General features: G+C 32.8%; 1 protein-coding gene and 1 long non-coding RNA gene across 2 annotated transcripts; one reads left to right on the top strand and one right to left on the bottom strand.

Moving 5' to 3' along the window:
- The first annotated feature begins 9,973 nt into the window (after positions 1-9,973).
- LOC133793934 (uncharacterized) lies at positions 9,974-15,805 on the top strand. The gene is made up of 4 exons (XM_062231161.1): positions 9,974-10,269; positions 10,385-10,589; positions 11,107-11,165; positions 15,441-15,805. Exons 1-4 carry the CDS (start codon positions 10,180-10,182, stop codon positions 15,573-15,575), a joined length of 489 nt encoding a protein of 162 aa, XP_062087145.1. The 5' UTR covers positions 9,974-10,179; the 3' UTR covers positions 15,576-15,805.
- On the bottom strand, positions 12,745-14,970 carry LOC133793933 (uncharacterized). The gene is made up of 4 exons (XR_009875038.1): positions 14,834-14,970; positions 14,693-14,751; positions 13,003-13,056; positions 12,745-12,918 (listed from the first exon to the last, which is right to left on the bottom strand). It is a non-coding gene; the product is annotated as an uncharacterized LOC133793933 (long non-coding RNA).
- Positions 15,806-16,303: the final 498 nt, after the last annotated feature.

Genomic DNA, 16,303 nt, shown 5'->3' with positions numbered 1-16,303 from the left:
TCATGAATTGGAGGGAGAAGGGGTTTACATCATGAAATTTAAATTCCATATATTGAGTAATAAGGAATTTTTTAGTACATTCTTCTTCTTCTTCTTCTTCTTCTTCTTCTTCTTCTGCTTTGTACTTCTTTTCCAAGGCCTCCCAAATCTCCTTGGCGGTCTTGGTGTTGGTGTAGAGATCATAGAGCCTATCTGAAAGAGCATTGAGGATGTGACCCCTACATATCAATTCATCTTCTTCGCGCTTCTTCCATTCTTTGACAACTTCTTGAGTATCATCTTCCTTGGGCTCTTCCAAGGCTTTTAGGTTTTTGTCCAAGACATAGAAAACCTTCAAAACAGTGAGCAAGAATCCATTCTTGTCTCGCCAATGAAAAAAGTTAGTCCCATCAAACCTATCCAATCTTACAAAATCTTGAGTCATAAATTTCAATGCCGAAAAAGGTGTTAGATTCTTCCATGATATGCTACTCAGATTATTGAGTATTAGAATGTTGGGGGAGAGTGAGATAACACCACCTCAAAATTTAGAATCTACACAAAAAATGGATTGACAGAGACTAAAAAAGAATTAAGATAGAACTTGCAAACCCAAGTAGATGAATGGTCTTCTTCAACCTTGATGAAGCTTCAAAGCCCTGGGCAAAAACCACCACTTTGAGCAATCCTTTAGAACAAAGCAAAATCACGAATCCAAGGCTTATACACAGTGCAAAACACTATATTGATACTCTATTTCCTAGCCACTATGGATGCTTGAGGCCTTTTCTAAGGGGAAATGAGGATTGAGATTAAACAAGCCTTAAACTCTCAAAGTCAAGCATTTTCTTTTAGAGTTCTTGGAGAAAACTGGAGAATCTTGGAGCTATATAGATGGTAGAGAGAGATTGGAGACGGTGAATGTAATGCCCCAAATTTCCTAATAAGGTTTAGGACCTTGATTAGGAGGCCGGGAGGGCCATAATTGATTTATTATGTTATTTAATGATTATATGCATGTTTACGTGAATTATATTGTTATATGATGGTGAATGCATGCATATGGGAGTATTTATTATTATAAGGGTATTTTGGTAATTTGGCCACCGTGGGCGTAATTGTGTATTTTGGGTGCATGGTTGTGATTAATTAATATAGCCACATTATAGGGTGGTTTGGCTCGAGCTATCGACATGAGACGATCATGAGATGTAAGTGTTCGGTCTAGTCATAACGGGTTTAAGTTCGGGGCTCGGGGTGAGTCTCGGGGTGAATTTAATGATTAGAACATTACCGGGAATTAAAGGGTAATGATATATGATTTATTGGTATTTTATAATTTTGAGAATAATGGGAATTGGAGGGTGTTAATTATAATTAACGAGATAGGCGGGAAGGGACGGTTTTACCCTTGGGAGTGTTTAGAAGCTTTAATTTGACCTAGGGGCAAAATGGTCTTTTCACCCCTAGGATATATATCAATTAGATGGCTGTAGAAAACAGAAAGAAAAACAGAGCATCATCATCCTCATCCTTTCCTCCTTCCCGTACACCATTTCTCCTCTTCCATTCTTTGGAATTTCTGAAGCCAACTTGAAGAACCAAGCTAGGAGATCAAAGGTGAGAGCTTAGGAACTTGGCTCAATCATTGAGGAGGACTCAAATCCAACTTGAGGTAAGGTTTCACCCAAGAAATTAAGCTTTACTCTGTTTAAGTTAGTTTTCAGTTGGGAAACTTGAGATGTTAGTTGTGAGAATTCATGGAAGTTCTTGTGTAAGATTGCTTGGGATTTGATGAGGGTGTGGTGTAGTTGGGGTTTGGGGGTTGAGTTTGATGTTTTGATGAAGTTTGGGATTGATTTGGAGGTTTGTTTTTCAAGTGAAATCGCAGAGGAGAAGACCAGAAGAGTTTCTGGTCTGCTGGTGGCGCCCCAGCACTAGGCAGAGCCGTTTCTGGTGCTCTCTGATTTTGGGGCAGCGCCCCAGCGCCATTAGGCAGCGCCTAGGCGCTAGTGTATTTTCCAGGAAGCATATTTTAGGGCTCGGGAGGACTTTTAAGGCTCGGGGGTTGGTTCCTTTACCCCGTTTGGGTAGATTGAGAGTCCCGAGAGTGTGGGATGGATCCCGGGAGTGAGGTTTTAGATTATAAACCTTTCCATGATTTATTTTATTGATGGGATTCCATATTTGGTTATGATTAGGTGACCGCTAAAGTACCAAAGGATTGATCGTTCTCAAGGGTCGTTACTTTTCTAATTCTTGCTCGAACCCAAGGTAAGAAAACTGCACCCTGTGTATATGTGACATGCATGATTATCATTGAAGCATGTTGGTTTATCATTGAGTATGACATGCATGGTTATTAATGATGCATGATGGATGTTTAAATGTAAATGTTGATAGCATAATGAATGCTTGGCAATCTTGCCCATTTGCATATGACTGTTGTTGAGGCATGCTGGATGATTAAGTGTGATGCATGTATTGCACAAGAAACGTATGATTAGGGCATGCCATGAACGATGAATATGAGATTGGTCAGAGCTTGAGTCTCTGAATTTGTGCATGATCATGATTATGCTAGAAACTGTTTAGTAAGCATGCTGAATGCCCTATTATTGGATAACTGGCATATGATACATATTGATAGCATTGCTTACTTGTGTATGGTACTGACTAATTAGTCAGATCGACAAAAGTGTTAGTATCAGCTGTGACTTATCTGTCAGGTTTGGCAGTGATACTGGACACAGGTCAGGTAGCGCTGACTTATTTGTCAGAACGGCCTTAGCGTGAATCACGCAAGCCAACAGAGATTAGATCTAATCGACTACTAGCATTGAATGACTCAAGGAGCATTAATGCTTGACCGACCCTGAGGGTCGATGAACAAAACAGAGCTTGAAGGCTAGTGGCTTACCTAACGGCCACTCTCCCGCTAGAAAAGAGAGCTTGGAGGCTAGTGGCTTACCTAACAGCCACTCTCCCGCTAGAATCATGTGATGTGCACCCATTGGTTTGAAAGCTTTATATTCAGTGTGATTATAATGATACTCATTTGATAATGTTTATGAAAAGTGTTATGTTTTCTTGCTGGGCTTCGGCTCACGGGTGCTGAGTGGTGCAGGTAAAGGCAAGAGGAAGCTAGACCATCCTTGAGTTGGAGAGCTTAGGTGATGACGTGTACATATGCAGCTGCTCAACCGCTACGGCCGAGGTTTAAAGTGGAACTAGGGTTGAACCCTGTTTTGCCGCTTAGAACGACTTGTAGTAAATATTTTCTGTAATAAACTCTGAAATTTATATTTTTGGGATCCCAATGTATATATTAAACGTTCTAGTGAAACGTTACACCCTAACCAAAATGTTTAATCCCTAAACCGCTAATCATACTTAGTTCACAATTTTGGCCAAATGACTCGGTTAGCGAGTTTGGCACTGTTTACAAGGTACACCGTAACGGTCCCAGGAGTTGGGGCGTTACAGTGATCAAATCTTTCAAAACACTATTTTGACCCTTATATAGAGTAGGTATCGTCATTAGGTTTAACTGATAGAATTAGACTTGTAAAACACGTCATTAAGATCATTTCATGTAACTTGTATGTACTATAGTAGGCGACGCGTCGCCTGAATGCAGGCGATGCATTGCCTGTGAGGGTTTTTAAAACCCCGAGCATCAGGCGATGCTATGCCTCTGGGTGGCGATGTATCGCCAACCTCTTTGTTTTTGAACGCTTCCAAAGGTCCTAAAAATTCTCTAAATGCTACCAAACTTTTTGGGAACCCTTATATACCTTCATACATCACTTTGGACCCAAAAACACATTTTAAAAGTGCCTACAATTGAAGCACAAATTTAATTGAAATTTACTATGTGTTTATACTTTGCTTGTATTTTAACAATTATCTTCTGTATATAACCAATCATAAAATTTGGTGTGGTAGATCTGGCTGGGTCATGACTCCAGATCTTAAACAAGGTTTTTTGGGAAGAGTAATTTTGTGTTGAGTTTTTTGCAGGGATTATATTGTTTTTTTTGTTAAATTATTTTCTAGGTGTTTTATTACAAATCACAACTATCTTTAAATGTGCTTTTTTTTAAATGATTTTTGTTTTAAATGGATGTGTACTGTAACGTCTCGAATTTGCTAATAGGGCTTATTGCCTTGATTAGCATGCCAAGATGGCATAAATAAATTTATATGTGAATTTAATTGAATATATGTGTTATTATGTGAAATATATGAGTTGTATTATAATATGACTATTTATGCATTCTTATGTGTATTAAATGTGATTATGGGCCCGTTTTGGTAAAAATTACATTTTGGTAATTTTGACCCGTTGATGGTATAATTGTAAATATATATGTGCTTTGTGAGTGGGACCACATTATTATGTGGATATATTTGAGATGTATGACACGAGTAGATCCTAGTGAGAAGTTTGGCAGAAATGTCACGTCGGGGACTAATACTCGGCTTAGGGTGAACCTATGGGTATTTTAGTAATTTAGTGAACTTAGAGGCTAGGGCGGTCCTCTGACGCGACGCCTGTTGGGCTGCGCCGCGGCGTGTGTCCAGGGAGATAGTTTGGGGGGGGGGGGGGGGGACCTATGATTTGAAGTGTGTCGCAGCTCTTCAAGGATGCCCTACGACACTAATTGGGAAAAGTTAGCCAATAGGGGTTTTTAATTGGGAACTGAAACCTAAGGGCTCAGGAAGGATTCCACTACCCGGTTTAGTAGAATTCGCGGTCCTGGAGGCTATGACTCAAACTTGAAGCTATTAATTGGTTTAGTTCTTGATGATTGTCCATTAATATGTTGTGACTAGATTACCGCAAGGCTCAAGATCAGGATTGTACTTGAGGCCGTATCGTCATTCGCACGGAACTTAAGGTTAGAAAACTGCACCCTTGTTGAAACTAGGGTTTGAGCCCCTGTGATTGAACTAGTCATGACTCTATCTTGAACTGTTGTTGAGTGTGAATAACTATGCTTTACATAGTTGAGTTATGTATGCATTGTATGTTTGTTCATATCTGAAAGTGCGGTAAGCACTGACATGACCGTATGGCCACTTGAAAAGAGTTCTGGAGCGTGAGTTACACCTGTCCAGCTCTATATCTATCTGAATGAAATAAGTGTGGTGCGCACTTGGGCAGCCCTATGGTTGCGTTAATAAATTGAATATTGTTCAGTATTGTTATTAATTATTAAGCAAGCTGTTTATAATTGTAATCGATTGATTGTCTATATGCGTGATTGAATTTTCTTGTTGGACCTTGGCTCATGGGTGCTATGTGGTGCAAGTAAGGGCAAGGTGAAGCTGGACCATCAATGAGTTTGAGAGCTTCGGGGATGACCTTTTCATAGACAGCCTGCTCGACCGCGGTCGAGACTTCTTTTAGAAAGGTAAGATTTAGTGGTTTTGCCGCCTAGGACGACTGTTATGTACTTCGTTTATTTTTCTTTGTAATAACTTTTAAACTCCTCTTTTCTTTAGGATCCCGTATATATATACTAAATCTTTTAATGAAAAGTAGCAAATGTTTAACCAAAAACTTTTATACCAAATTTTAACTAACTTCAACTATACGTTTTAGTCCAAATGACTCGCTTAACGAGTTAATCACAATTTTAAATGAACTCATAACATGAGTTTGCTTTGATTATTTAGTCTGAATCTGGTTTTCATGGATGAACTAGATAATTTTAGAGATTTGTTTTTTTTTGGTTTTTTTTTTCAATTAAGTTTTTTGTAAGATTTTAACCTAACTAATTAAGTTTAGGGTAGAGATTAAGTTTCATTTTGTTTATTGTTCATTTTTTTTTCATTTTATATTAAATATTACATTATTTCAATTTTATTTTTATTTTTAATATTTAAAAAATCATCACGTTATAAAATCTGAGGGCATTTTGGCCATATTGAAAAATTATTTGACTAAAATCGGATCCAGGATACTTTTTTGTTCTATTTTGCAAAACTCAGGGTCTGAATTGTCATTTAATAAAATAGAGGGTCTGATCGGTAACTTTTGCACAAAACAAGGTTCAAAATGATATTTACCCTAAAAGGAATATGGGTACGTGCCTCTAGGCACGTATACACTAACTAGTATATCTCTTCTATATAAACATTGTGTATTTAACGATTTTTCTTGGTTTTAACATTTTTTTGTTAGCTTTAGCAGAATATTACAAATAGAGTAATGCAATACACATACTCAAATTGCACACTTTTTACACACAATGATGTATGTTAAATTTTAATCATAGATAATTTTAAGTGGGGACCACATCACTTTTAATTGTGTGGTTAATATTAATTACACATCATTGTGTGTAAATAGCATGTGCAATTTAAATGTGTCTCAATCATTACTCTTATATATTTCAAACAAAATATACATTTAAAACCAATTAAAAAATACATTAGAATAAATATTTAGTAATTATATTAATATAAATTAAAATATTATAAAAACATTTAATCTAACGTACATTAATATATATACATAAATATATTCATACTAAATAATAATAAATATTATAAATACATTATATATAAGTATTGTGTGCACAAAAAATATGATTGTATAACAGTATATAAGAAAGTAAAATAACATTTCTTTTCCATAAAAAAATAAACAAGTTTATTCTCCAATCATTGATGTGTGTTTTGAATAATATCATGAATATTTTGTAGAGTAGTTTCTAAGATCTAAAATGTTATCGTATTATTTTTTAAAAACCATAGATAATGTCTTAGTTTAATATTTCTTTTAATATATTTATGTTATTCTTTTATATATAATACTATTTAGTTTTAAAAAAATTATATGAAAATCATAAAAATATAATAAAAATAATTAATAATTTTTTTTAAATAAAACTAAATAAATGTGCATTGCACATTGCACGTTGCTTGTACCTAGTACATATATATATGTATGTATAAATAAAATTACAGGGAACATGTTAGATAGGGGCATCACTTTTGCTCTTACCGTAAGAGCATTTTCTATTTTTGATACTTAGAAAAATTATAACCTAATTTTTTTGTATCATAGCGTATATTATAGTTATAATAGGCATCCTGCCAATTTTTAAGAAATTTTGAATAATTTACGGTGCTGAAATTAGAATTCAAATAGTCTATTTTCCACGTTTGTAAAAAAAAATCAAACATATGTGCAACTGACTATTTGAAATTGGCGGAATGTCTATTATAACTATAATATACGCTATCATGAAAAAAAAATTAGATTACCTAAAAAAATTCCTAATACAACTAATTTATACACAAAATTACACTTATGTATAATTAAGTTTCGAGATTAGTTATTTTAAAATCATATTATTATTTTGAATTGTGTTATTTTTACAATGTAATATCGGTTCCAACTCTTCACACAAACTTTCGTGACAAAACCTTTCTCAAGTTCCCAACTCACGTTTGATATTGCATTGGGTTTCAAATAAAAAATAATAGATTAGATTGTATAGTGCAAAACGCGTCTCATCATTACTGCGATAGGAACGGTCGCACCGGATCATAAATCACGGAAAAGGGGTCTATTGCAATTTACAACGGAGACGTAGGGACAACGGCGCCGAGCGAAGCGAGCCAATGCCGCGGTTTTAGAAGACAACGGTTGGGTTTGATGAGTCTAAGCTCGACCTCCTAAGCTCCTTTGTCGCGCCGTCTTTTGGAGCCATCAGCGCCAGAGATCAGACCATATCAGCACCCAACACTACAAAGGCTCAAATTCCACGCCTCATTTCAGTATTGGTTGGTAAAGCTACTACTCAAACCCATTTCCCACTTACTTTGACTTGCTTCTCATTTTTTTATTCCTTCTTTTTTTACTTGGGAAAAGCTTGCATTTCCTTATGGTCTTGTGGCCAAGTTATAATCAATGCTTCACATTTGAAATGTATGTTAAGAGTGTTCCTTCCAAAATTATAAAATAAAATTAAAAATAGTGAGAGTGTCTCTAAGCAAGTAAGCTCTGACTTTTCTCATATATTGTTTTAACACTTTGTTAGACTATAGTCTTCTTTCACATACAAAATCTAATTTATAAATTTAAATTCATTTTTTTCCTTTTATATATTAAGTGTTGCACTCTTGAACTATTTCTTATTTTTGGGTGGGGTATAGTAGTTTGTGTTTATTAAAAACCATTCTAAGCAGAGATTACAATTTTTTTAGGCGTGCAATACATGGCCTAATTTACTAACTTTTAGCCATAATTTGGACGTGCCATTTCTTCGAAGTCTAATATTCTTCACATCACACTCAAATCACTTAGAATATATTTATTTATATATAAATTATATGGTGTAACATATTCAGATTTATGGGCCGGGGGTAATGCATGTCTATTTTGTCGATCTACAAATCATGATTAAGGCAGTTCATCATGTAAATAATCATGACCACGTAAAAATAATCTAAGACTATCGGCAAAGGGTCCTGCCCTGGCTTGGGAGAGTTTGTGGGGGTCCTTTCCTTAATATGTATTGATCGTTTGAAAATTTCTATACCTTCGGTTGATTAACTCTAGTCAGTGCCTGTCTCTATATATGCTTTCTCTTTCTCTGGTTGGTTTCATATATACATCATACATAGTCCTTATATTTATCAGAGCTTAGAAAATAAAAATTACCTACTAAAAGGGTGGGGGTCTTGTAACTTTTTCATTACTTTTCTTTGCTCATGCATGTATGTAATCAACAATTTTAATCTTTTACAGGATTTATTAATAGCCAATTGAAAGTTAGTGCTACTGTGAAGTAAAAAGCAGTAGTAGTGCTTTGTTATTGTGCTTTTACATGTGTAATATTTGAATTTTGAAAAATAGAGTATTTTGGTTCGTTAGTTGACATGTATATTTTGGAAACTTCATATATAGCTTTTGTGTACCCGATGTATATATACAGAGAGAGTTTTAATATAAATTTGCGTGCAGTTTTTTAGATCGATGGTATATATGTACTTTAGTCAAACATGTATAGCTCCAATGAGGGGTGAATATATAATATTATTGTATCGAGATATATATAATAAGATTATTCATTTGCATTAGTTTAATAAAGTGAAAATTTTAATATATCTTTTATATGTGTAGAGTTAGTTATTGAATATATAGAATAAACGAATGGCAAAAGAATTTGTGTAGATCGGAGGAGAATTAGGTGGGAAAAAAAAAAGCAACAAACACGGAGCCACAAGCAATAAAACAAACGACAAGTCTTCAACATTTTCAACAGATGCAAACAAATAGAACTGTCTGATGCTAGCTTAGTAATCCTACATTTTCTAACTTTCACTTTAGGGGACATATACCTCTTGTTGATTTATTCTTCTCTTCTCTTGTTTTATTTTTTAATTTTATATTATAACTATGTCTTGTGTATACAAATGCCCCTTAAAGTTTGGTCTTCTATGTACCCCATCGAGAAAAATTATACATTATTTGGCGTACTCGCAAGTTGTGGCATAAAATAAAATAAACACTATGGAATTTTGTTAATACTAGTCTTTGAGCCTTACTTAAAAACTATTGTTTTGTGGCACAAATAACTATATAGTGTGTTTGATCGTTACATATAAAAAAAACTTGATACAAACGACAAATCCTAAATTCTCTTCTCCGCAACTGAAGGAAGCATGCATCCCATATCTTTTTTTTAATATATATAATTAGTTGCATAGGATCAACTCTAGGTTAATTAATTAATCAACTAATTAATAATGACTTAAGAACGTTTGACTAATCAAAGCCTAGAATCGTGTTCTACATGAGTCCACACACAAAAGCATTATATATATATATATATATATATATATAAATATACTATATCTTCTCCTAGCTATTTAGCTTGTCAATTTTGATATGGACCCGTATTCACTTAATTATATATAGTACACAAGTGAGGCAACTGGCTACCACTCTGGCTACCACTCTCTTATCGTTTCCTTCTTAATTTGTCAATCACTCTCCTTAAATTTTCTTCTGAACACCCTTTTTTTCTTTTATATATGAAGCTCTGTCATATATATATTGCTCCTTATTACTAACCTGCTCTTATATTTATTACTTAATAATCTTACTACAAGCAGAGCAATAGTTATATAAACTCTCAGCTTGAACAAGTTATAATCTACATACACTTCACTACCATGTCGATTATCTGTTGTTTTTTCATCTTTCTTTTGTGTCTCTCCAAGCAAAGTTCTTGTGAGGCTCGCCAAATTGGGGTTCACCAGAAGGTACTAATCTTTAGTTTATCATTGTGTATATGTATGTTAATTCCTTTTTCTACATCAAATCGGCATATTTTATTTGAAGAACTGATCTTTGTCAAATGATGTATATGATGATCAGGGTGCTGTGGAAATGGTTCAAATTCAAATGGAGTTGACTAAAGGAGGGGTAGTATTGACCAAGGGAGAGAATTATATTATGGCTTCTGATGATGAAGCAGGTGACGCTGGTGCAACCGCTACTACTCAAGGAAAGATGAGCTCATCAAAGAGTAGTGAGACTTCGATAAAGGAGCGACTAAAGCATATAAGAGGAAAATTTTCAGGTGGAGTTCTCAAAAAACACCCTCTTGTTTATGTTTCATGGAGTGTACCATCCAAGAACCAAGGACACAAAAATCATAACGATAGGCATTCTGGCATTTTCTCTGATTATTCTCGACCAAGAACACGTCCTCCATCTCACAATTAACTAAGCATTTTCCCCCCTTAATATTCTTGCTACTCTTTCTCTCTTATAAATTTTGTTAACTTTATCTCCATCACCCTTTTTCTCGTCTCTTTTTTGTTGTCACCATAAGAGCTTTCTATAATATATATATATAACTAACCATCTGTTATACATAAATAAAGGACTCACTGAGCCTTAAATTGTTATTTTTTGGGGGTTAATGTTGCTGGATATAGAGCTCAATTAAAAGAGCCTTGGAAACAAGAATAGATCTGTAAATTTAAGTACCATGTGTTCGTTGGTATATAATTTTGGTTCCTAGCTCAATATATGTATGTTTATATATAAATAGCAAAGTTATTTATTTTTATTGACAAGGACCGGACATGCAGGAAAAAAGATATTTGAGTCTTTAAGTGACGTGGGTTTGTTAAAGGCAACACAAATAAAGGTAATGTACAGTATATACATATTATTGTGTATTTAATTTTTTTATTCACTTGGTGTATATTATATATTTATATGAACTATATACTAGTATCCCATTCATCATGTCAATATGGTAGGGTTGACAACATAACTGGTCTCTAGATATATGGTATGAATTCGTGATGATCAATGTGCATGTGCAAGTTGCCAGACCCCAGCCACACTACAAAAAACAGGGCCTATACCGAGAACAAATGTCCTCGGTATAAGCCCAAATGTCCTCGGTATAACCTCTACCGAGACAATGTCGTCGGTAGAAAGTTATCGGTACATCCGCGTCGGTAAAACAAAACTTCTACCGACGACATTAAAAATGTTCTCGGTATAGGTTTTACCGAGGACATTGTCCTCGGTAGAAAGTGACAAAAGTCCTCGGTACAACCATCCTCAATTTGTCATCGTATTGGTATATACCGACATCTTAGTGGTATATACCGAGGACAATGTCCTCGGTATAGACTTTTCCCCAATTTTTTTTTTATATTTGTTATTCCCTTATTTATTTATTTATTTATTTTGAATTAAATATAAAAAAATAGAATAAAATTAAAACACTTATATTAACACATATAAATAAAAACATAAGAGTATGTTCGCTGAATCAAAATAAAGAATTGTCTTAAACATGATAATGTAATAGTCAATTGTAATAAAATTCATACATAAGTCCTACTGAGTCGGTGCTCCAACATCGGGATCATCGGGTGGTGGTGGGGCACATTGAGATCCCGGGGTGATACAATGAGTCCGGACATGCTCCTCTAACTGTCGAAGACGCTCTCTCATCTCAAACAACTCTTCATCTCTAGTTTGTGAAGGACGAAAATCAAATGGAGTTCAGCCCCTTATGTTAAGGATACGTCCATATCCTTTCTGGTGGCCCCGTCGTTTTCCGAAGACAGTTTGTACCAAAGATATGTCTTCATCTTCAGGCGCACTCGAAACTAGTGTGGAACTCTCAGTATCAGTTGCCTGTGTCTGCTGTGTGTCGCGGTATGCACGCAATTCCTCCTGTGATACAATGTATAATGTAATTAAAATTTTGAAACAATTAAAAATTTGAAAAATGTATAAAAACACTTAACGTACCCAAGTATTTTTGGCTGTCTCTGTCACCCACTCTGTGCCTGATTTATGGTGAGTATCCATCCAGCTATCCGGGATGGACTCAAGTTGCCCAGTCTCTAAATTGCATTGTCACGTTCATATATTTTTATAAAATTAATAATTAAACGTAAATAAGAAAAATAAACTAAAAAATAATTAATTAACTAACATTTTTATAGCGTAGGGCTGGGATTGACTGAGAACCTCCATAGCTAAGCTCTTTCAGTTTCCTTCTATTTTCCTTGTTGATCACAGAACGTTTCTGCAAAAAGTTATCGTTAGTAATATATTTAATTAAGATAGTTAATTTTAGCAAGAAATTAATACCGTAATTTCTGGGCGTCGGAAAATACATAAACTACTTACTTCCAAATGTGCAAGTATTATTTCTTTCGAGGCATTTGGTACTTTTGACCATTGAGGACAATCCGGATCTGTGTACTGTCGAACAAGTAATCCGAGCTCTCTTGAGAAATTTGAGCTGTACTCTTCGATCTCTTTATATGTTCTCCCCCGCACATCCCACTCGAGAGGGAGAGGACGCCCCAACTGTTCCCTCTTTTCCCGCGTGTTCAATCCTTTATGGCGTCCACGTTTATTTGGAGGCGCTATTGTATGCAAATTCAATATTTTAAAATTAATATGGATTAATTGTTAAATTTTAAGGAGTATATCAATGTGTAAAGTATTACCTCGTTCACAATCAGCTGGGATATCTGACGGTCAAATTAATCCACGTGTGTGTCCTAATTCAGAGAGAGGCAAATGTAAGAGTCTTCAATGACTCACCCTCTCTAAACGGGTCTAAGGCTTCTTGTGATGAACACTAAAAAAATATAATATTATCACTAGGTGATAATAACACTATTATATCTTTGGTAATAATTTCTTATTACCAAAGAAAAAAACAAATAAAATTAAATATGTTTTTTTTAATGTCTTATGCTCTTTGAAGTTAATTATGTTGTTTTATGATATCTAACTATAATATATTTCAGTGTAAATATTATTAAAATTATTTAAATTTGACATATTAATTTGGTATTTATTAAATTACATATTTTACTTATGCTTTATTGAATTGTTTTATTAATTAAAACAAAATTTCTAAGATTTGTTTAAAATTTATTTATTTACTTTAGGATTTAATTATTACTTAAATTATTTAATTAATGTTTATTTTTATTAAAATTTAGTTGCATAATGTTAATGTTAATTTTTTTAATGTTAATTTTAAAATATATTTTTTATATAAAAAAACATAAATTACTCAAAAATTGAAAAAAAATTAAAAAAAATACAGAAAAATTAAAAACAACTAACAAATATTATTAAAAACATATTTTTTTAATTTTAATTTTAATAATGATTAAAACTAACAAATATTAAATTAATTTTTTTTAATTTTAATAATGGTTTTCTAATAATATATTTGTTAATTTTATTTAATCAGAACTAACAAATATTATTTTTTTACATATTAATTTAGTATTTATTAAATTACATATTTTACTTATGCTTTATTGAATAGTTTTATTAATTTAAACAAAATTTCTAAGATTTGTTTAAAATTTATTTATTTACTTTAGGATTTAATTATTACTTAAATTATTTAATTAATGTTTATTTTTATTAAAATTTAGTTGCATAATGTTAATGTTATATATTATTTTACTTATCAATTCACTATTTATTAAATTAGAAATTTTATTGAGTACTTCTACTAATATTCACAATATTTCTAAATTTTACAATTCTATAAAAAATTCGGCAGCATAACGACTATATTTTCATCTATCCCAAAATTTAAAATCCTGCAAATAAGACATAAAAAATATCCAGACCCAGATCATGCAGAGAGCATTATAAATACATTTTAAACGACTATATAATTCATAATTATTAGTCTAAATTTTATTAATTATTCAATTTTCTAACCAAAATATTAAAATTCTACTAAAAATTAACAACAACAAATTAATCATCAATATTCATAAAATTTGAATTTTTACTACTAACATAACCAAAAAAAATTAAAATTGACAACAACAACATACTAACATTACCACCAAAATTTTCAAATTAACACTCAAATATTTAATATATTTACTAATATGTTTAATACACATAAAATTCACCAAAACAACATAGAATTTATTTAAAAAAAAATACTAATTACTCATATAACAATTTTCTAATTCCTAATATCATTTTTACTAATACTTATTTTGAAAACCTAAAAATAAATACATTCTATCTAATATAATAATTTCAGATTTTTATTAAAATTAATATTATATTATTTATATAAAAAATAAACATAAATTATTCAAAAATTGAAAAAAAAATTAAAAAAATACAGAAAAATTAAAAAAAACTTACCAATGCCTTCAATATCTTGCTAGCAATCTCTTTAGTCCAACAAAAACCGAATACCCAACCTTCAAACAAAAACTACAAAATATCATTATACAATTTCATAAATATATATATATATATATAAAATGAATAAATAAACAATACCTTCAACAAATACACAGAAATCCCTTCACCCTTGGCAATTTTGAGGCTTAAAACCGAGCTTTTTGGGAGGAAAACGGAGGAAAATGGCGGAGGGAGGCGGACGGCTCGGAGAAAACTGAGAGAAACCAGAGAGGAAGGAGAAGGGGCTTCGCGGTTGTGGGGTATATTTATAAACCCTCTACCGAGAACATGTTCTCGGTATAGTTTCTCGGTATAGCAACTAAACCTATTCAAAACCGCGAAAATGTCCCGCGCATATGAAATGTCTATACCGAGGACATGTTGTCGGTATAGTGTTCTCGGTATAGAACCTTTTTTTTGTAGTGCCACTACTGGCGTCGTCCCCGCGTACACCACACTATTACTTGACACTATTTTTATATGTTGGTATGCCATGCATATGTAGAGAAGTAAATATATACGTGGAATAAATTAAGTCCTTAGTGCACCCATTAAAAAGAAGTACAATGGCCTAGACAGAGCTTGGAAATTTAGGCACAGTACTCTAATAATATGTCAAGAGTTAAAAAATGTAGAGTAAATTAAAACAAAGGAAATTAATATAGGGTATATAACAAGTTTTTGTTTTGTGACTTATTGTGTGTAGGAACCGAGAAGGAGAGGGCTATCTGTTAAAGAAGATGTAGATTTCAACAACACTAGTAAAGTAGAAGATCATGTTGTAGTGAGTGACTATGAGCCACCCCATGGAACACCGCCTATTCATAACAGAGAGACTTAACTTAGATAACTAGCGGGGGTCCGTTGCATATGTACGTACGTAGATGTAGTAGCAGCTTAATTTAGAGTAGAAATATATATAAAAGAAGCGTCTCATGAATCTATCTTGGTATTGTTTTAGATCAAAGTTAGTCAATTAATTTCAGCTATGTTTGCTTGGCTCTGTTTGCTTGGCTATATTGCATGATGTTATGTTACCAGTTAACTCAGTACTAATAATAAGAACATCGATTTTAGCACTATAATTCAAATAATACTTAATACTCCCATTTAAAAGATTTTGCACACATATATATTCGTATATACTAAGCAGATCAGAATCTAATTAACATTCAAAAAACATGTATCTATATATACATATATAAGCTGGTATTTCATCCCATATCTTTTATTTCAGTTATGTCATTTTTCTTTTTCAACGATAATTAATATATGATTAATGTAAGGATTGTAATGTTGGGATTATACCCCCCAAAAAACATAATATTGGCAATACTTAATCTATAGATAACACTACTACTATCTAATTGATTTCATGTGCTCTTATAAGTTAGAGAAGATATATACGACTGTTGACTTATAATTGCGTGTATATATACATAATTTATATGAATTATATTCTAATATAGTACTAGATATAAACATGTCACACATGCAAGAGACTCTTGAAATACTTCGTTTATATCACACGTACGTGTTCTAGTGTTTGCCAATATATTTTAAATATAG

This window comes from Humulus lupulus, chromosome 8, assembly GCF_963169125.1.
Source record: "Humulus lupulus chromosome 8, drHumLupu1.1, whole genome shotgun sequence".
Classification (NCBI taxonomy): Eukaryota; Viridiplantae; Streptophyta; class Magnoliopsida; order Rosales; family Cannabaceae; genus Humulus; species Humulus lupulus.
The sequence above is the reverse complement of the archived record's forward strand: the minus strand, read 5'-3'. Positions and strand labels throughout refer to the sequence as shown.

Bases quoted from the DNA above. Each gene is read 5' to 3' on its own strand.
- LOC133793934 (XM_062231161.1), top strand. From the start codon at position 10,180: ATGTCGATTATCTGTTGTTTTTTCATCTTTCTTTTGTGTCTCTCCAAG. The intron at 10,270-10,384 runs GTACTAATCTTT...TATGATGATCAG, and splicing joins AAATTGGGGTTCACCAGAAG to GGTGCTGTGGAAATGGTTCA. The intron at 10,590-11,106 runs GTGGAGTTCTCA...CCGGACATGCAG, and splicing joins TATAAGAGGAAAATTTTCAG to GAAAAAAGATATTTGAGTCT.